Below are 19,287 nucleotides of genomic sequence, written 5' to 3'. Positions count from 1 at the left end.
TGTTACACTTTGACACAATAAAATTTCAAGAAGGGTGCGTAGCTCACCCTTAAAAATACCTGTTATTATAGCAATATCTAACCACATTTGAAAAAGGTTTTATTACAAATGTTTTATACAGAGTAAATTATAAATACAGCCTTCAAACAAAATGGCTTTTGGCAATCAAACAAGCCAGTAAAAGACTGGTGCTTACTGCAACTGTTACATTGACAAAAATCTGATGCAAGTATCAAAACATGACAGAAATTCGTGTATACACCTTGGAAAACAAAAATTGTCTTTTTCTATGTAGGAAACAATTACTCTCTGTATTCGTTTCAGGAGAACATCAGTTACTAGCAATAGGTAAAAACACCAAATTATACAGTTACCTTTTATAGTGGGAGATTTTTTTTTGTTTTTTTTTTTAAACCAAAGCCATGTTCAGAAGTACACGGCATACCCTTATGTTCTGACATAAAAAACACCAATCCAAAAGTCTTCCTTCTTACTTGTCAAATGCCAGATGTAATACCACATACTAAAAAAAAAAGTGCGCCTGCTGTCATATTACATAGAATTATTTTTTTTGTTTTCCAGTTTCAAAATACAACCTTAAAGACAAACCAGCTAGTTTGCATTTATTGAAGTTATTTTAAACAAAGGGGGGCCTTTTTATTGATGAATGAAAAGATATCCAATTGAGAAAGAAATACCACAAAGACAGTATAGTCCAAGGAATATGAATACACGTAAGTGCACATGCAGAGGAATTGGCACCTTAAAAAAAAAATTTTAAAAAAAGGTGGGTTCTAAGCCATCTTGAAAATGTTGGATCATTTATTTTTGAAATTGATGCTGTTTCAGTCCAAAAATTGCTAGCAAAAGCTAGCAAGAAGTTGAGGTCCCTGAATAAACACAATGCTAAGGTTCTGATCCTACACATCAGAAATGGTCATTCTTACCTTTACACCAACATACCAAAAGAATCAGAGCTTTCTTGTCTTTGAAAATAACTTGGAAGTGTGAAACTTTGCAGTGGCCATAATACCTTCTACTTCACAAGGTCTGTCTCTTAACAGGCTGTAACTTCTGGAATTAAGAATTAGTATTTAAAACAGCATAGGTTACATGGTAATACAGTGATTTGTTACTTAAAGGGCTGTGTAGAAAACATAAAATTTAAATATTTATCCCTTAAGAAACAAGTAGTAACACTGCTTACAGTTCTCTTTCATATCCAATAAAAAGTGCCATCAATTTCTCACGTATATTCCATTTCATGGAATTACTGGAGGAGGTAATGATGTATTTACATAATGTTGTTACACAGCTAACTTTAATTTCTTCTTCTTAGCTTTCATGACAGGTGGCAATGATATTTTGAAAGCAGTCCTGAAACAACATAAAAAAGGAACTGTCAGATACACTGAACATATTTCCACACCCACCCCTGAAACAAAAAGAAACACTTACTCGCATGTACTACAAATAGGACTGAAGTTGCAGAATACTGGAAAATAAAAGAATTGGCTTTCACTAAAACAGTTCATTTGAATGTAAGAAATCAGACTCTTAAATGTTTATAAACTTACTTGACAAGCACACAGAGCACACGTAACCAATTTCAATAAGATTTCGATGACAGAAGCATGCAGCTCTGTAGTCAACGTGAATAGGAGGTGGAAGGACAAGCTGTGATCTTTGCTCTTGATCAGGGAGAAATACCCACTGCATGAACAGAGACAAAATATTTTGCAAACTGGAATGGTACTGCTGTATTGCCTTGTCAATGAAGTCAGTAAGATTTCACATCTGACACAGGAAAAATACTGAAGTGTTTTTTAAATGACTTACCAACAAATACTGCAGAAGGGATGGCATGTGGGGCACTTTCAAATATATGCCACCTGTAATGTCACAAGCCTGGAAAGCAGAGAGCATGATCAGAATGTTATGTTTTATGAGATTAACACATACTGCACAAGGCCTGCATGTTGGAACTGTCAGATCCACTAACATATTTCCACATCCACTCTTGAAACAAAGGAAAGAATAGAGCTTGAGAATATGTCAAACTATCTAGCATCAAGTATCCACAAATAAATGTAAACAGCAAATAAGAATAGGAAGTCTGTACCTGTTGTAGAAGACCTGAATCAGAGTCCAAGACACAGGCATCAATCAAAATATTCTGCAAGAAAGAGATGAAACACATGAAAAACAAATTCAGCTAGGACCAATGTAGCCTTATCAGTGTTTCTGTCACGACCTGTTTCCACTATAAATGCACTCCACATATAAGTGCACATGCTTTTACAGCTGCAGGACCACCACAGCCATAGGGTAGCTCTTTCACTTGAGCAGAACATAATCATAAGAGAAATGAACAATTTTGTTATCTTTGCACACTAATAAAAGACAATGTATATGAAAAAAATGCCAGCTTCACCTGTTTCTGTGCTGCGAAGATCACATTCATGAAATTCATATATTGCAATGCACTGTCTTCTGCTGCTTTTATGACCTAAATAAAACAATTCAAACTTGTTAGCCTACATAATATCATTGGATTTCAGGACTAAAAGAAAACTGACAGCAGAAATACTTACCAAAATCCTTGATTTCATTTCTTGATTGGCTAAGTATTAAAAAGAAAAATAAATTCATGAGCACATTATTTCTACCGCCTGTAGTTTGCCCGTTTAATTCTGTAGCATCTAACATCTCAGTTAGATATCTAACATCCAAAATGTTAGATCCAACATCTCAGTTAAAATATGTATATGAAACTGTTTTACAGTCCCAGTGACAAGCATCTGTGGACTAATTCAGACTTGTTATGAAAGCAGACCCATTTCATTTATGGTCCAAAAGCAGTTAGATGTTGATCAGGAAAGAAATGTTCAAAGCTGTTCATTACCAACTCACTGGTTGAAACATGTTCTCATGTTTCAAGTTATATGGTATTTCTCATTGATTAAAGTAATCTGAAATGTACAGCTGATTCTAGTCCAATATGCTCCTTGCAACACTATTTGCACAAATAGTGTAAAGTCACAAGAGGAAGGCCAAAACTGTGCAAGAAATTCAACTATCATCACAGCTCTGCAGGTGGTCCCCTTGGAAGAGGATTTGTGCATCCTGTGACTTTCAAAAAGTTCCTCTCAACCTCCAGTTGTTCTAAAGAGATTCCAGTTACCGTTTTACTCATCTTACTTGCACGCAACAGAAAATCAGAATAAGAATGTGGACTAATGATCAAGTCATTTACTTCTAATCGTCACCCAGACTTAGTTTAAACTGGGCAACTTCAAATGATCGGGATAAACCTGTACCTATTATTACCAATTTTGGAAATGCGGGTGTGTCAAAACATATGGGTATTTGTTTGTATGTACATATGCATTTATATCTGCTATTCTGATTCAAATATTCGTGTAAGTACTCAAAACAGGAGCAGAGGCATTACCTTTTACCTCTTTGCTCATCTTGTTGATATCTACATTAGCTGACGTTAAGGAATCTACATTCTATTCTTGGAAATAACTCCAGTATCCGTACCATGTATTTACCACCTTAGCCAACACACATTTTAATAAGCATGACCCACAATTATCAGGCAAACGTTTCAGTTTTGAGTATGATCACAGAAGAGGAATAGTAAAACTTAATTAATATTATAAGAAACAGTCTTAAAAATACATAAAGCCTTTGAAGATTCTGTGATCAAAAGGATACAACAAAGTGCTTTAGCAAGTGATCCTGCTAACAGAGTTTCTGTTTGCTGGCCCCTCATGTCAGCTGCAATACAAGAAAAGTTGCAAAAGTTACTTTTACGTATAAAAACAGTTGCTGAACCTGACCATACCAAATACTGTAAGTTTTATCTTTGGCAAATAGTATTAATGCAGAGGCCTGATGTGTCAAGCATAATAAACTCATCTACTTTACACATATTAAAATTCACATGATCAAAATAAACTCCTACAACTCTTTGAGAGTCCAAGTGTTTTGCAATTCTGCATATTAAGCCTCGAATTTTCTTTTCCTTACTTTTTGTCATGAGGTCTTTAATCTCTTCTGCAATTGCATCATTTATTGTTGTTAACAATTCATATTTTCCATCCTTGCTGCCAGAGCAATTAGATTCCATGGAACTACCACCATCTCCAAAGAGATCTGCAAAAGCCCAACGCTTCCCGGGGTACAAGAAACGGCTGAAACAGAGAAAGAACAAAGTATTCATGTTTTGTCTTCAACCTTTTAAGAAAAAAAATGCCATAAACTAATCAGCTGTAGACAGCAATACTCTGAAGGATAATTTCAAATAATTTTAATACTTTAGACATTGAAGAGACTACCTAAGACAGGCAATCTTCAAACCCAGAATGGAGTAAAACCCACATTCTCCTCCCCCCTTTCAAGATACCCCTCAAGAGAATTAGCAAATAGATACCATGCCTGCACTTTGGGGTAGATCCTGAGACTCACAAATATCTGGCGAAAAATACCCACTAAACAGGAAACTTCTGCCGCTTGCATTGTCCTGCTTGCCACATCTCTACCATCCTCTCTCTCCCTCTCTCCATATACTTTTAAGTAAAATTCTGTTTAAACCTCCCTTCTGTCTTATAAGCCTTTTTGTTGCTTTGCGTAAGGCACTAAGTCAGATTATTTCCTTCCTACACAAATTTAGTTAATTTCTGGTTTTAAGACAGTGATGTGTTATGCATTTTAAACCTGGTTTCAATTATATGCTTCAATTCAACAAGAAAATCAGGAGACAAATAGAGGAAAGTACACTTTAAACCTTTACACTGTTAAGAAGCAACTATACCTTTCTTGCGTGTGACTTGCTATTACAGCAAGTCTGTTGGTACGATTCATAAATAAGTGCGAATTTCCCAGTACCATCGCTGCATCAATGCATTTTGATAGGGTGAACTGCTGAAAAAAAGAAGTAAGTAGATATAGTACAATAACATTAAGAGTTAAGTAATTTAGAAGACATCTTTCAAATAACTGCAGTTAAAAGAACTTGAATTTGAAAACGCAGAAGGAGCTTCTTTTCTTCATAGGAAGCATCTAGGAAAAAAGCTTTGACAAATACTCAACTCTGAGTAGCTATTTTTGAAAGAGTATTCTAATATCCATTATATCTGTCTTAGCAGACAATGTTAGCATAGTTCAGAAACCCAAGACTAATCCCATTGGTCGGCTACTTACTAATATTGAAAAAAACCCCAACTATTTCCCTCAGAAGTCACTATCAGCAGTACCAACCCCCAGAAGACGTACCTCAGCTTCTCCTAGCGCCTTCTTTCCCCACCAGATAGGGTTGGTGTCAATGACGATGACCAGCAGGCTCAGCTCATCATCTGAAAAAGCGACAACACAGCAGCGTCACTCCGAGCTCCGTGCAAACGCCGAGCAGCAGCGACTGACGGTCCCCGGGCCGCAGGAGCCGGAGCCGGGCCGAGCCGAGCCCGCGGCGGTAACACGGGGACGCTGCCGGCCGGGCGCCACGGAGCAGCGCGGGCTGCCCCACGGGGCTGGCGGAGCTTCACTGAGGAGGCGCAGGGGCGATAACGCCGCGCCCCGGCGCCCCGCTCTCGGTCTCCAGCTCTGCCTTCTCCCGAAGGAACCCGGACGCCGGCGGAGCCGCAGCCCGGCCCGGCCCGCCCGAGAGCTGAGGCAAGCTGGGGCCCGGCCCTGCCGCCTGCTCCCACTCCGCGCAGCGCTCGCCGAGACCCCGCCGCCTCACCCGCGCTCATAACGCCGGCCGGAGGTGCCAGCTGCTCCCGGCGCCTGGAGATGACGCCAAGGCGCGGCACTACGTCATCCAGACGAGTCGCGTCACGCCAACGGCGTCACACCCAGGTGAGGCGGGCGGTGTGGCGGCCGGGCGGGGAGCGGAGCGGCCATGAGCACTGACGGTAAGGCGAGCGGGGGACGGGCGGCGCGGAGCAGCGGCGGGCGGAGGCTGACGCGCCCCGTTGCCTTGCAGACTTGATCGAGACCTTCAGGGCGCAGCTGAGGGACGACCCCGACGTCGCCTCGGCCGTGGCCGCCATCCGCGCGCTGCTGGGCTTCCTCAAGCAGGACCGAGGTGGGGCCGGGTCCCTCCTCAGCCCCGGGCGGGGCGGGGTCCCCACTCTGCCCCGGGTCTCCCCGCGGCGAGGCCCGTGTGGGTGAGGCCTAGCCCTGCCCTGACCGTGCATCTCTGCCTCCCGGCAGGGGAGACCATCCAGGGCCTGAGGAGCAGCCTGCTGGCCGCCATCAACACCCTGTCTCGGGTGGACTCCTCGGTAGCCGTCTCCTCCGGCGGGGAGCTCTTCCTGCGCTTCATCAGCCTCACCTCCCTGGAGTACTCGGTAAGGGCGGCAGCCCCCTGCTCGGCCTGGTGCCTGCTGGGGGACCCTCCGGCCTCACAGCCGACATCGCTGCGTTTTCCAGGACTACTCAAAGTGCAAGGAAATCATGATCGAGCGCGGGGAGATCTTCCTGAGGAAAGTCTCTCTCTCGAGGAACAAAATCGCCAAGCTGTGTCATCCTTTCATCAGAGATGGTGCTGTAAGTAGGCCGAGGCAGTGTCACTCTTGTTCTGTTGCTCTGCTGCTTGCAGTAATGGAAGAACAGAAGGGGAGGGGAGTGAAGTTTATTAACATTCACGACAGCGTTGTCTGATGGTGGCTTCTGCAAGTACATAGGCGTACTACCACCCATCGCTTTATTTTTTATGACTCATCTCCCCCACACACACACACTTCAGTTTCCATGCAATCCAACTTGTGGTCTACTTCTAAGAGGTGCTGAGGAGTCACAACTTCAAGTTTCCATTTAAAGTTCTAGATCATCACCCCTCGCCCGCATCACGGCGGGCCACATAAATTCCAGCTATCCTATGATTTGTGGAATAGAAGTGACGTACATTATTATTTAACGTCAATGGACAGCTGTATGAAGTAAAAGCCGTGACACCTTTAACAAAAGTAAAGGTTTCCCAAAGCTCAGCAAAAAGTAATGTCTGATTTTTTTTTTTTTGACAGCGAATATTGACACATGCCTACTCAAGGGTGGTCCTCAGAGTGTTAGAAGCAGCTGTTGAGTCAAAGAAGCGATTCAGTGTTTACGTTACTGAATCACAGCCAGATCAAGCAGGGCAAGTACTCATTAATTTGTGTTTTATCTTGGTTAACAGGGTAAGTTACAGCTAGCATCAAATCTGTCATACCTTAAGAAAAGCTGCTAGGCTTGTTTGCAGCATTTTAAATGGTAACGGTCACTAATAATATCACGTTATTCTGGACAAGTAAAAAAAAAACCCGATATTAGCAAGTAATTTTCAATACTAAATATTCTAATAACGGTGTTACCTAGGTTTTCCTCAAAGGTTTACAAACTTTCAGTCAGTAACAGGCAACCTAGATTTTCCTGGGGAAATGGGAGACAATTGATTTCTAGTTGTCTGTTTCAAAAGTAGGCTAAAATAATGGGTATTATATTAAGCATAGCAAAGTAAAACATTTAACTAACAACATTCAAGATGCCAAATAAACTCTATTATTATAGCAAGAGAGCGAGCTTTCCCTCTTCAGAGCATACACTGTTGTGTAAGTGAAGTAATAAATCCTACATACTGGATAATACATGTTACCGTCTTTCACTAGAATCAAGGATGTCAAGTACGTACCGATTTCCAGCTTCACTGAAATAACTTCTAGCAGTGCACCCCATCCTTTATTTCTTGTTTCTTACACCCTGCTGATGGAAAAGCTGAGACAGCTTAGGTATTCTCTCATTTTAATAATAGCTCACTGACTCATCTTCCTGTAGCTGTAGTTCCTGACTGCTAAAACAAACTGACTTTACTTTTGTTGGGTTTGTTGTAATCTGTTTGTTTCCATTTCTACACAAGAACTTACTTTCTATTAGAGGGTACATCATAAACCAAAACTACAGGCAAAGGAACATGGGCAGTCACGGGATTCAGTCTTTCAGACAATATTTTTCTAGCATTGTCTTTAAAGAAAAGACTTTTAAACTTCAAATATGTTTTTTTAATAGGCAAAAAATGGCAAAAGCCTTGAGGAAGCTGAACATTCCTGTGACTGTGATTCTGGATGCTGCAGTTGGGTAAGTCTGATCATTAAATCTTAATATTGTTCATCACAATTTTATTTTGATAATGTTATATGTAAGTTTCCTAGAAGCTTGTTCAAACTACGGAGGTTGTTACTTAGTTTGTCATAGTCATCAAACAAGCTAAACAAGTCACACCTTCAGGTGCACAATTAGGAGAATACGCCTGCTACAAAACAAGTATTTGATGTTTGCATGTTAGAATGAAAAATGGAATCAGACCTAAGTGAAGAACTTGGGGATACCTGCAAAAAAAACCCAAAAAACTGAGATGCTACGCAAAAAGACTACGTTTTTTTACTAATTTGCATACATGTTGTCATTTTGGGATTTCTGAAGCTATTTGCTAAATTACCGCTGCTTAGTAGAAGTCCAAAACATGAGAAAAAACTATAATAAACCTGAACCTCAATTCTTGCGTAAGTGCAAAATGCCCGAGAGACTGCCTCCAAGAGAATACGTACCAGTCTGCTTACCAAGGCACCTCTAACCTAGGGAAGATGGTGGCTTGAGTGGACAAGTCTACAAGTTCTGTTTAACACCTTAAGTCTATTCAAACCACTTAGTTGATGGTTTTCTTTTTAGATCTGTATTTTCAATTAACAAAACACATTGGAGGGATGTAAAGAAAGGGGGATTAGATGAGGAGCATCCTATGTATTTGGCCAAGGTTATCACGGTGCAGTTACACTTCACTGTGTAGGTAGTATCTTATCACAGACACCCGTGTTCCTGTAACTGAGTATCATTCCTAGTCAGATTTCAACTTCTTCCAGCATTTATACAATTGCCAAGGTCACGTATGGCTGGAGAAGATACAGTTACTTAATATTCCTGCTGGGGAAGCAGATGAAAACTCACTCCAAGGATGTGTAATAGCATGTGGACTTATATAGGTAGATGAAACTAGTTCAGAAAAGTGAAAGACACTTTGAATTACTAATTTCTGTTCTGTTCAGTGAGTCATTTGTCATATTACCCAGTAAGACTTGGATTTTTTTCCCCCTTTGAACAGCTACATTATGGAGAAAGTGGACCTGGTGTTAGTTGGTGCTGAAGGTGTAGTTGAAAGCGGAGGCATTATTAACAAGGTAATAGGTAGTGAGTTTATTACATCATTCTGTAAACTCTAGACTTTTAAAGTTTGGTTTCTTTGAAAAATTCAAAAATTCTGAAAAATCTTTTCTATTTGGATGTTATCCAGTAAAAGTCTATTTATTATTGAAAACTGGGCAATATCATGTCACACTAGCACTGAGTCTGCGTGTTGTTTTCTGTCTGTCTCCACAGATTGGCACTAATCAAATTGCTGTGTGTGCCAAAGCTCAGAATAAGCCATTTTATGTGGTAGCAGAAAGTTTCAAGTTTGTAAGACTTTTCCCTCTAAATCAGCAGGACGTCCCAGATAAGTTTAAGGTAAGAGACATTCAAATTACTCCTTAGACAGCTAAGATGAACCCTTACATGTCTATGAATAATTTTCATCTAAGCATGTCTTCATTTATCTGGATCTCTCTACTCTAGCTTACTTTACATAATACGGAGTTGCTCCATGTTACAGTCACATGTCAAACAGCCATAATTTAGAATACTACTAACATTTAGTTCCTAAAGTGGTTCCTTTGGGGCACAGGAGCAGCTGAGGGCAAGAAACAGTTAAATCAATACAGTTCAGAAGTACAAATTGTACTTTATACAGAAGATAAAACGGCTGACACCAAGGTGGCACCAGCCAATGTCTCATTTTAAAGCAATTGACTTCCTTCAGTTTTACCACAAACATCTGCTTGAGACTATAGTACCGCTCTTGCCCAAAAGAGGTTTTAACTTGCAGTTGTGTAATAACTAATGGTCTCCGCTTCCTTCTAGTACAAAGCAGACACTCTGAAAACAAGTCAGAATCTAACGGAGGAGCATCCCTGGATTGACTACACATCACCATCACTAATTACGTTACTGTTTACAGACCTTGGTGTGTTAACTCCATCAGCTGTCAGTGACGAACTTATTAAACTCTATCTGTAACAGAGGACTCAGTGTACAGGATGTGTCATCTTCTTCAATGACTATCACAGTTGTAAGAACTTGGAAGATGATATAAGCTATATGGACGTGGTAAGGAGACGACATTATAAGGATTAATGTAATTATCAGCCTTAAAGCAGAACATTATGTATGGATGGACCACTGTTAAAAAAAATCCAAAAGTTACTACAGCTTCTAAAGACCTAAAATAAAATAAATTATTTTAAAGATGGGTGGAGTATTTTGATACTGTACAATAAAATACCTTACGGTGTATTCAAACTCATTTTGAGGTACGCCGTTAGTTACTGACCTATGGTACATACCTGAAAAAAACAAAATGAAAAAATGCACAAGGCTGCTAATGGAAATCTGCAGCTCCTGCCACGCCATACAAGAGCAGTGCTTTTAGCTTTGTTCTTAACTGCAGGCTTGTTTGCATGTCCTTATGGATGCGAGGTCTCTTTATGAAGAAATTAGATCGATTCTGTTCTCTGCATCATTATTTTGTTATTAAAATACAGTTTTATTGCAATAGGTGGTATTTCAATGTAAAAGTGTGGTTAGAGTAACTGTCAACCTTCAGACTCTAAGTCAGCAACAGTTTCAGCTTTGAGTCTACTCTGGCTGCCTGTTAGTCTCTTCTCAAACTCTTCTTCACTAATTTTTCCTTTTTTTAATCTTTTCAAGAGTCTTGTATCATTCAGCAACTCTTCCATATCCTCATCTTCAATATCAGAGCCCTGTTGACAGTTGAAAAATAACAAGTTAGACACAACACCAAAAGGCTTTCATTCTATACAGCTGAACACAACAGAAGTTTACAATTCAGATTTTGCCAGGAGTTTCCAAGCAGGAAATAATACTCGATTTCTACCTAGGAAACTATCCAACTCTCAGTTACACTTGTTGACAACTGAAAAAAGCAAAGAGAAAAAAAAAAATCAAGTACATCATGCCATACTGCTGCACCTCTGAGAAATAAAAATCTATGCTACCTATGCTGGCAGCGGTATTGACTAGCATCACAGTGCTGAGAAGTTGTTTTAGTGTTTGGCTTTAAAAAGCTTCTCTATAAGCTTTGCCTGTCAAGGTCCTAAAAAGTTAATTTACAGTCGTCAGTTCCATCAAACTAAAATCCCATGGCTCTCTGCCATTTGAAAGTATGTACCTATGCTTCAGTAATCACATGCAGTTTAATAGAATGGGCACAGTTTACCTCTTCACGCTTCCTTTTAGCTGTTATTTTCTTTTTCTTCTCCCTCTTGGCTTTCTGCTTTGACCAGGCTTTGTTCTTTATGAATTTCTTTTTCCCTCCATTTTCCTGTCTTTCTTTTCTTTGTTGTTCTAATAGCTTTTGTCTCTGTTTTTCTCTATTTTTATCCTTAAATGAAATGGAGTCTGTATTAACAGTGACTGGAGTAAAGTCTGGAAAACATTTTCCTCTTAGTTCAGGCATCTTTGGCATTTTTAACAATGCAAAACCTTTGGCAAGGCTAGCAAAATCCAGATCTGTTAAAATAAAGATTATAAAGTCAGTTTCCTGCTGGATAAAAAGTTAGTTTAACTTAAGGCACAGAGAAGAACATTACCTTACTATACTTAATACTAATAACAATGCTAAGTCATTTTTATTTATGCTTATGTCGGTTTTGGTCAAACTTACTAATTAAATGTTTTCTCTTGAAAATGATGAGAAACAAGTTGCTTGAAAAAATAGGAGTTTTGTCAGAATCTGATGCGGCAGAAAGTAACTTTGAGAACAGGAATCAGTAGTTGAAGCTTGTGGACAATCACACTATGTTTTTTGCCAAACCAAATACTGTCTTCTGAAAGGAACAGTAAAAGATACCAACCCCTGCTGGGAATTACCTTTTATTCGGAAGATCAGGTTACATTCATGTTTGGCATAAGCCTGGACATAAGACACAAATGCTTTCATCCCCTTCTCAAACACTGCCCTGTCAGCTAGGGCCATAGACTTCAGTTTCGGAAGAAGATCTAACACGTTTGTCTGTGGTTTCATTTCCTGCATGGGGCACTGAAAACCAGAAAAGAAATACCCAACCAAAGGAAAAGTTCAGCCGAATGATTTAAAATGCACTGTGAAACTTCAAACATGCACTTCTTCCCCAGTTAATCTTCGGCCAGCTTTAAGCCCCTTTCCCCCTTCTACTTGGTCATTTCAACGCGCTAGTTCACCGTTCAGCCGCCCACACAGCTGCCCTACCCAGCAGAAGAGTTTGCACACTGCAGCTTGAGAGAGGCAACATCTTCATCTCATGCCTCACCAAGCTACATTCTCATTAGCAGGCCCCTAGAGAATTTATACAATTAATCCCACAAACACAGGACCAGGCACGGGAGATGATCAGAGTTAAAAATAAATAGGACAGAGGGTGCAGAGTATAAATGGTGGTGGCAGGGCTGGGGGTAGGAGCGTAAGCCAGCGCTGCCCTTTGGGAAATGCTCAATCTACACAGCCTTAGAAATGAAAAGCCTTTCCTTACTCAATGCATCACATACTTCTATTACAAACTCAGCAGATAACACTGGGAGCAACTGTGTTCTAACAGATAGTTGCATTTGGTGATTAATAAGCGGCTCGTCTTTTTTTAATTGTGCACCTCTGCTAAAACATTACCTATGCGCATCACCTGAAGTTCTACAAATTCCGATTTCACAACTCTATCAGGAAGCCTGTCCCCTTGCTCCTTCATGCTTTGGGGTAGCATGAAAGTCTACTAACCTTTTGGTTGATTGAGAGAAAGTTAATGTACGATTCTTCCATGGGAAGCAAAAATACAAGTGCACTGCCTACATTGCCGATCCGTGCCGTTCGACCACACCGATGCACAAAGGCACTGAAACGACACAACACGGCGCTAACTTAACAGGAGATGCCCAGTCTGATTTTAAAGTACTAGACAGACAGCAAAAGAGCAAATCTGGTGGAATGGAAAATACAGAGTGCTATATACTTTTGAACTGGAATTAGTAAAATGCAATTCAAGAGACGTGTAGCAGTCCCACTCAATTGTTAGGACTATGCTAAAACAAGGGATATCTGTTTTGGGGGTGAAGTTTAAGCAAGTTGTAGGGAGAATTACAACAACAGAAGTTAAAATACATGGAAAAGCGCCTTTCATGTCAGCTTTCAGTGTACCGTTCCTTGAAGAGCTCTGTCCCTGCTCTCATCTCTGTTCTCATTCACCCTAGCGTCTCACCTCTCGTCATTTCTTTGATATTCTCATACATAACTTACACCAGAGTGCCTCTTCACACAAATATAAGTGGCGAGCACCCATTTGACTTACGCACATACAACACAAAGTCATTTCAATTCACGGCAGTTACAACAAAAATTGCAGTGTTTCAACCTCCCTTGTTCACGCATTATTTTGTGTGTTCACTCAGACTAACTTCCAGGCAGCGATTAAACGTGTTTTCCACAATTGTGTGTTCCCAATTTATATCTGAACAATACAGTAACATGACCACAAGTAGAATAAATGTTCTTAAGATCCGAAGTTGTACCTTGCACTGCTAGGTGGGTCATACTGTAAAACCCAGTGTACTTCTGGAATGTCTATGCCACGAGCCATCACATCAGTGCAAACTAAAATGCCACTACAAAGAAGAAAAAGCGTATTTTCATTAGACTGTCATTTGAGAAGAGCCAGTCTCCCCCCCCAGCTGTGTATTCTGCATCTACATTGGAGAACAAGGAACAAAACGTTTTAAAACATTTGTTTTCTGAAAAGAGACCAAATATTATAAGGTCGTTGCAGCTTTCACCAACTAAAGTTCTACATAACATTATGAAAAGGAATGGCATTTATATTACAGCCAACATATCACTAAGAAAAAAAATCAATTCCCTATTACAAGTTCTATTTTTAAATCACCATTGCATCCACCACAGCTGAACGTAATGCTATAAATATTTTCATAAAAGACTTCAGAGACTGACAATTTCAGCATGCTATTTTAAACAGTTGTTCTTCCAGTCTGCTGGTAATTATTTTTCTTATAATATAAAATGCTAAAACTCAGGTCCCATGCAATAAAAAATGACAGCTAACGAGGCAAGAGTCTCATAACAACATCCTGCAAAGCTGTCAAAGAATACTTTTCTGCAAGTAAATTACAGCATCATGCTGCCATATTCTTGTTCATATCTAATAAAATAGTATCCTGGGTTTCCACTCTGGTTACCGATCAGGAAAAAGTTATTTTCACTACCAGTTCCCTACTGATGGTATGTTTATACAGCAAGGCTAACGTGTGGTTGTAGCAGCTGACAGTACAGTGTGTCCAGTTAAAATAGTAGCACAGATAGCAGCAGTTACGATGGGCTTCAAAGTGCGTATGTTTGGCCAGCCCACACCGCAAACTTTAGAGGGTCCCGGGCTGCAGGATATCCTAAATCCAGTCCCTGCACCTTCCACGCTGCCACACGGATTATCTAAATTAGGCTGGACATGCTCCAGTCACATTTTCACTTTGTTTGTGATCATACTTTGAGTACTTAAGCGTAGTTTGTGTTGTTATAAATACACTCAGAAGCAGCATCCTTCTCAGCGCAACGTCACTCTTCTGCACTTAAGTGGCAGAATAATATTGTCAGACAAAACTACATATCCCTTACTATTTTTACTTTTGGCTGGCTTAGCCTATTCATATGTTCTTACCCTGGGAGCTTCCGAAACTCAGTAAAAATCTTGTTACGTTTGTGTTTCATTTTTCCATGAATGCTCATTATTTTCACTTGTTTAATTAAGGATTCCAAAGCCTTCCCATAGTATTCCACACAGGCACACGTGCTGTTGTGATAAAAACATGAAAGCAAAAGATTATGCTTCATTTTTCATCTGGGTTAGACAGTCAAGCTAGAGTGGTCTGAGACCTTTCAAAAATATACACTATTGCCTATTTTTACTTAAAATATGTACATCATTTTTATAATTAACATATAATCATCTATAATGCCTTTCTTCAAAAATGCATAGAAAATGTACGTTTTGCTTAATAAAGTTCAACACAATCCTGACAAGAAGCAATGATCCATCTCTTTTTATGCACCCTGTTCTACAAAAAAGCTATTAAAACGAATCACTTTTAAAATAGTTGTGCCCTTGTCAACACAGGGCACTGTTTTGGAATATAGGTAATGGAACACCGCGCTATTTTCACAATGAAACCCAAATGGAATTACCTGAAAAAGACTAGATGCTTCTCCTGTTTGTGCTGTCGAAGAAAATGCACCAACTGATTAAATTTTTCATCTGCTTTGCATATCTGTGCAAGGCAAAAGAAAAAAAAAGGTAAGAAAATGGACTTGATACAAAGTGATCCGCCAGTTTCTTCCACTCATTGTGCACTGATAGACACCTAAAGTCATAACTTGTTAATACTGATCATTTGTACCACAGTTCATTGTGTGGAATATTACTCTTTTATGCATCTTGTTTTAAGTAAAAATAAATACTTAAATTCCCAGTCTTCTCATCCCCAGCCACAATCTCTCTCCCACATTAGTATCTCAGGTTTCCCTCAGCCACCTCTCTGAAATCGCCAAAGTCTCCTCCCATACCCACTCACTATAAGCAGGTCAAGGAGCCACAGCGCCGCGGCTAGTTTGGGATTACAACTCCTGGCCAGCCAAACAAAACTCACAGAGCAGGGAACAACAGGGTTGCTAATTTAGATCTTTCTCCTTAGCTTGGTTACTGGTCTTTGGAGAACCTGCAAAAGCTTTATGTCTTTGAGACTTCTGGTTCCGCTATTAATGTGATCATAACTGGCCAAGATTTAAAAACTTATTGATGGAACCAGGGAAAAAGGAGAGGAAACAAGAAACTATCGCAAAGCACAGAGGTTCGCACCATATAATAGTTCTCCAGGCGCGTCGGAGTTTTCTGTGTGTTGCTTGCTGCCACTCCCTTCTCTTTCACCGAGATGCGGACAGGATTCCGGAGTCCTGCTCTCACCAGGTTCTCCACCTCTTGAGTTTGAGTTGCTGAGAACAGACCTGTCCGTCTCTGCTTGGGCAAAAAGTCCAGAATGGTGTTTAAACTGCAAGTAAGCACATGTAAAACATAACTGTCCCAAGACTTCCCTCAGAAGCTTAATCACTGGAAGTAAGAGTTTATAAACAAAGTAGCTTTTATTACAGAGTGGCAAGTATTAGTACCTTCTATTGAGCTAATTATCTTATCTTTAAGAGAAAAGGGACATCAAAGCTTATTTGTTAAAGTGTTTTAAGCCATTCCAGTGCGTAAATGATATTTAATCAAGCATTAATACAGCATGTGCTAACACACATTAAAAAAGAAGAAATTGTAAACTCTGTATTCATCAAGGATCCACTTTTCCCAATTCTCTTCCCCTCTTAGCAATCGCTTTATATAGTCTACAGAGCAAAGAGAGGTAAAAGAACAAAACAGAGCAAATCTAACTTTAGAGGCCATTGTAGTCCATGCTCGTTCACATCTATCATATATGAACTCATTTAAAAATTCATAGGTATTACTAGAATTTATTACTTAAATACCTTGCTTCAAAGCCCATATCTAGAAGTCTGTCTGCTTCATCTAATACCAACACATCAAGAGACTTCACACAACTTGCTAGATCCAGCCCATCTGCTTTTCTTCTGAACAGATCCTCCAAGCGGCCTGGTGTAGCTACAATGATGTTCCCACTGTTGGCAAACAAGACACACAGCAATTTTGTAACCATGCAAGGTAAGGAGTTTGGGGGTGCTGTTAACATAATTATCACAGCACAAACCTGCACTCAAGTTGACTGCATTCTTCAATAAAGCAATTTCATTTTGTCACTTCTAACTGTATTCGTATTTCAGTGCCTTTCAGACACTATGTCAATGGGAGAAAAAACGCTCAGGTGACAGCACGCCATTTGTGGTAATAAAAGTTTAGAATATAACCAACAACTATCAGCTAGAATAAATATTCTACCTCTGTGCAAAAGCCAGTGGCAAATATGATTGCTTCAAAACTTCATCATCGCTATCAACACCAAACAGTTTCAGAAAATTATTCATCAGCACGGTCTCAATCTCACTAGAACCCACTGCTAGTACAACAGAAAGAAGGAACTGAAATATTCAGTGAAGACAGTTTTCAGCTTACCATGATGCACACTGTTCTTCACCCAAACAGCATGTAAATGGTACTAATTTCACATATGATCCTTCCCTATTGTCTCATTATGGCGTATCTCACTCAAGGAAAAGAATCCACAATTTCCTCAGCGTACACCCTAACATACTCATGCAGTACCATCAAATTTTAGCACCAGCAGGACCAAAGCCCTAATTTGAAAACCCTACAGACAAGGAGAAAACCACAGCTGCAAGGCATTGATAAAAATCATTGACAATCAACTCACCCGTGCTCTTTAAACTTTTCAACATCTTCCATGGGATTCCTACCACCAATCAAAAGAATCTGACTAAAACAATAACAGAAAGATTTAGGTCATCTTTAAGTTTTGCTAGTTTACAAATGACAGAAGTCCAAAGGAAAAGGAACTATGGTCATGACAAGCCTGAAGTTCACTCACCTAAACCTGGGGAAGTGTTTTGTGAAATGCGATAGCACCTCATCAATTTGAATAGCTAATTCTCTCGTTGGTGTGATAATTATAGCTCCAACCTGCACATGAAAAACAAAATGAATTTATGGAAAATAACAGTCTAGAAGAAAGATTTGGGCAAAATTCTCCCTTTTTTTGAGCCATGTTTATGCTCCTAGTTTTAGACAAAACATTTCCATAGAAATACAACAAAGTATACAAAATAACAGAAAATATCTATGAAAGAAGTATTATACCAATGTGCAAAATATCTCTGCTCAAAGGGCAGTATCTAATAATGATATTTAACAGCAAATAGCAGCGCAAGTTCTCTGTATGCTACAATGTATTCAAAGTCAATGGATGCTAAAAAGCATACAAAGACTCTTGTTTGCAGTACATCATCGTATTTGGTATTTTACGACACTTTTCTAACAGCTCAGAAACCTGTTTTGATCATGTCAAATAAAAAGCTGTATCTAAGTGCAAAAAAAGCACCCTGATATTTATTTTCAAGTTTTAAACAGTTTATTGTTACTGCTATACCAAAGAGCTGAGCACACAGTCACTTTATGTGTATGCAACTTTCCTTATTGATACTTTTCCTGAAGTCGTCAAATCTTATTGGCACATCATAAAAACATACTCAGAACTGAATAACTTAATCTTACCTGCATTTTCTTTAATTTTTCTTCCCGTCTGAGAAGAATTTCCAGTATGGGAATTACAAATCCTAAGGTTTTGCCACTGCCTGTTACCTGTGAGAAGGGAAACAGAGTCAACCCTCCCTCAGCTCCAGAGACAAACCAAGAAAAGCAATGAACTCGACCAAGAAAAAGCACTCACCGCTTCTGCGGCAACATCTTTGTTATTCATGAAGAGTGGAATGGTTGCAGACTGAAAAGAGAAACATCACATGAACAGTTGGATTGGCTACGGGGAAGTAAATCTCACAGAGGCTAAATCCCCCCAAGGGACATCAAAGCCCTCTGTAAACATTACCTAAGCAGAGCCAGTGACCGGAAAGTCAAGGGCGGCGACCTCCCTCGCTGGCATAGAATCCATTGCCTGCTCTGACCTGCGGCCTCCGGGCTGTGACCGAGCCCACTGTCACCGCCCGCACAGCTCGTCCCCAGAGCAGCACGGGCTGGCCCCGGCGCTGCTGACACCGCCCGCACCCTCCTTCCTCAGGCCCTGCCTCCCCGCCGCTTCTTCCCCGGCACTGCCGCGAGCCTGGGGCCGGCGGGGAGCGCCCCCTCACCTGCACCGGGGTCATGCGGGCGAAGCCGAGCTCCCGAAGCGCCTGCAGCACGCCCGGACTCAGCGCCACGGGCAGCGACTCCCAGCTCCCCTCAGTCACCGCCTCCATCTTTGACGGGCGCCTCGGCCGTGTCCGCCGCCCGCAACCGCCCCCCACCGCCCCGCGGTCCGGCCTCGCCAGGGCCGCGCGGAAACACGCACCGCAGCACCTTGGTTCCGCCTCCTCCGGCCAGACCCTGCGGGTCCCTGCCCCGATGAGAAAACTCGGACGTA

General features: G+C 40.6%; 3 protein-coding genes across 10 annotated transcripts; 1 reads left to right on the top strand and 2 right to left on the bottom strand.

Moving 5' to 3' along the window:
* Positions 1 to 82: 82 nt before the first annotated feature.
* Positions 83 to 5,846, bottom strand: GTF2H3 (general transcription factor IIH subunit 3). 6 transcript variants are annotated; one of them, XR_012676469.1, is made up of 14 exons: positions 5,750 to 5,834; positions 5,284 to 5,363; positions 4,823 to 4,932; positions 4,039 to 4,202; positions 3,724 to 3,786; positions 3,455 to 3,493; positions 2,595 to 2,623; positions 2,435 to 2,509; positions 2,123 to 2,176; positions 1,840 to 1,908; positions 1,578 to 1,713; positions 1,459 to 1,495; positions 1,208 to 1,377; positions 83 to 1,074 (listed from the first exon to the last, which is right to left on the bottom strand). XR_012676469.1 is itself a non-coding variant. In XM_075167834.1 (13 exons), exons 1-13 carry the CDS (start codon positions 5,757 to 5,759, stop codon positions 1,308 to 1,310), a joined length of 927 nt encoding a protein of 308 aa, XP_075023935.1. In that variant the 5' UTR covers positions 5,760 to 5,846; the 3' UTR covers positions 83 to 1,307. The 6 variants fall into 6 exon arrangements, 5 of the variants coding, with proteins under 5 accessions (XP_075023935.1, XP_075023937.1, XP_075023933.1 ...); XM_075167834.1 differs by having other exon boundaries at positions 83 to 1,377; positions 3,455 to 3,484; positions 5,750 to 5,846; XM_075167836.1 differs by having other exon boundaries at positions 83 to 1,377; positions 3,455 to 3,484; positions 4,823 to 4,929; positions 5,750 to 5,846.
* EIF2B1 (eukaryotic translation initiation factor 2B subunit alpha) lies at positions 5,833 to 10,384 on the top strand. Of its 2 annotated transcripts, XM_075167838.1 has the most exons (9): positions 5,833 to 5,921; positions 5,993 to 6,094; positions 6,223 to 6,359; positions 6,442 to 6,558; positions 7,035 to 7,147; positions 8,053 to 8,121; positions 9,143 to 9,218; positions 9,418 to 9,543; positions 9,997 to 10,384. In XM_075167838.1, exons 1-9 carry the CDS (start codon positions 5,909 to 5,911, stop codon positions 10,150 to 10,152), a joined length of 909 nt encoding a protein of 302 aa, XP_075023939.1. In that variant the 5' UTR covers positions 5,833 to 5,908; the 3' UTR covers positions 10,153 to 10,384. The 2 variants fall into 2 exon arrangements, with proteins under 2 accessions (XP_075023939.1, XP_075023940.1); XM_075167839.1 differs by lacking the exon at positions 9,143 to 9,218 and having other exon boundaries at positions 7,035 to 7,151; positions 8,056 to 8,121.
* On the bottom strand, positions 6,516 to 19,172 carry DDX55 (DEAD-box helicase 55). Of its 2 annotated transcripts, XM_075167828.1 has the most exons (15): positions 19,016 to 19,172; positions 18,601 to 18,651; positions 18,426 to 18,512; positions 17,743 to 17,834; positions 17,569 to 17,631; positions 16,709 to 16,858; positions 16,041 to 16,230; positions 15,371 to 15,453; positions 14,847 to 14,978; positions 13,690 to 13,782; positions 12,902 to 13,016; positions 12,025 to 12,193; positions 11,372 to 11,664; positions 10,479 to 10,895; positions 6,516 to 6,600 (listed from the first exon to the last, which is right to left on the bottom strand). In XM_075167828.1, the coding sequence occupies exons 1-14, from the start codon at positions 19,121 to 19,123 to the stop codon at positions 10,728 to 10,730; spliced, it is 1,794 nt and encodes a 597-aa protein (XP_075023929.1). In that variant the 5' UTR covers positions 19,124 to 19,172; the 3' UTR covers positions 6,516 to 6,600; positions 10,479 to 10,727. The 2 variants fall into 2 exon arrangements, with proteins under 2 accessions (XP_075023929.1, XP_075023930.1); XM_075167829.1 differs by lacking the exon at positions 6,516 to 6,600 and having other exon boundaries at positions 10,678 to 10,895; positions 18,757 to 19,149.
* Positions 19,173 to 19,287: the final 115 nt, after the last annotated feature.

This window comes from Calonectris borealis, chromosome 18 (genome assembly GCF_964195595.1).
Source record: "Calonectris borealis chromosome 18, bCalBor7.hap1.2, whole genome shotgun sequence".
NCBI lineage: Eukaryota > Metazoa > Chordata > Aves > Procellariiformes > Procellariidae > Calonectris > Calonectris borealis.
Note: the sequence above shows the minus strand (reverse complement) of the source record. Positions and strands in the feature narration are given on the sequence as shown.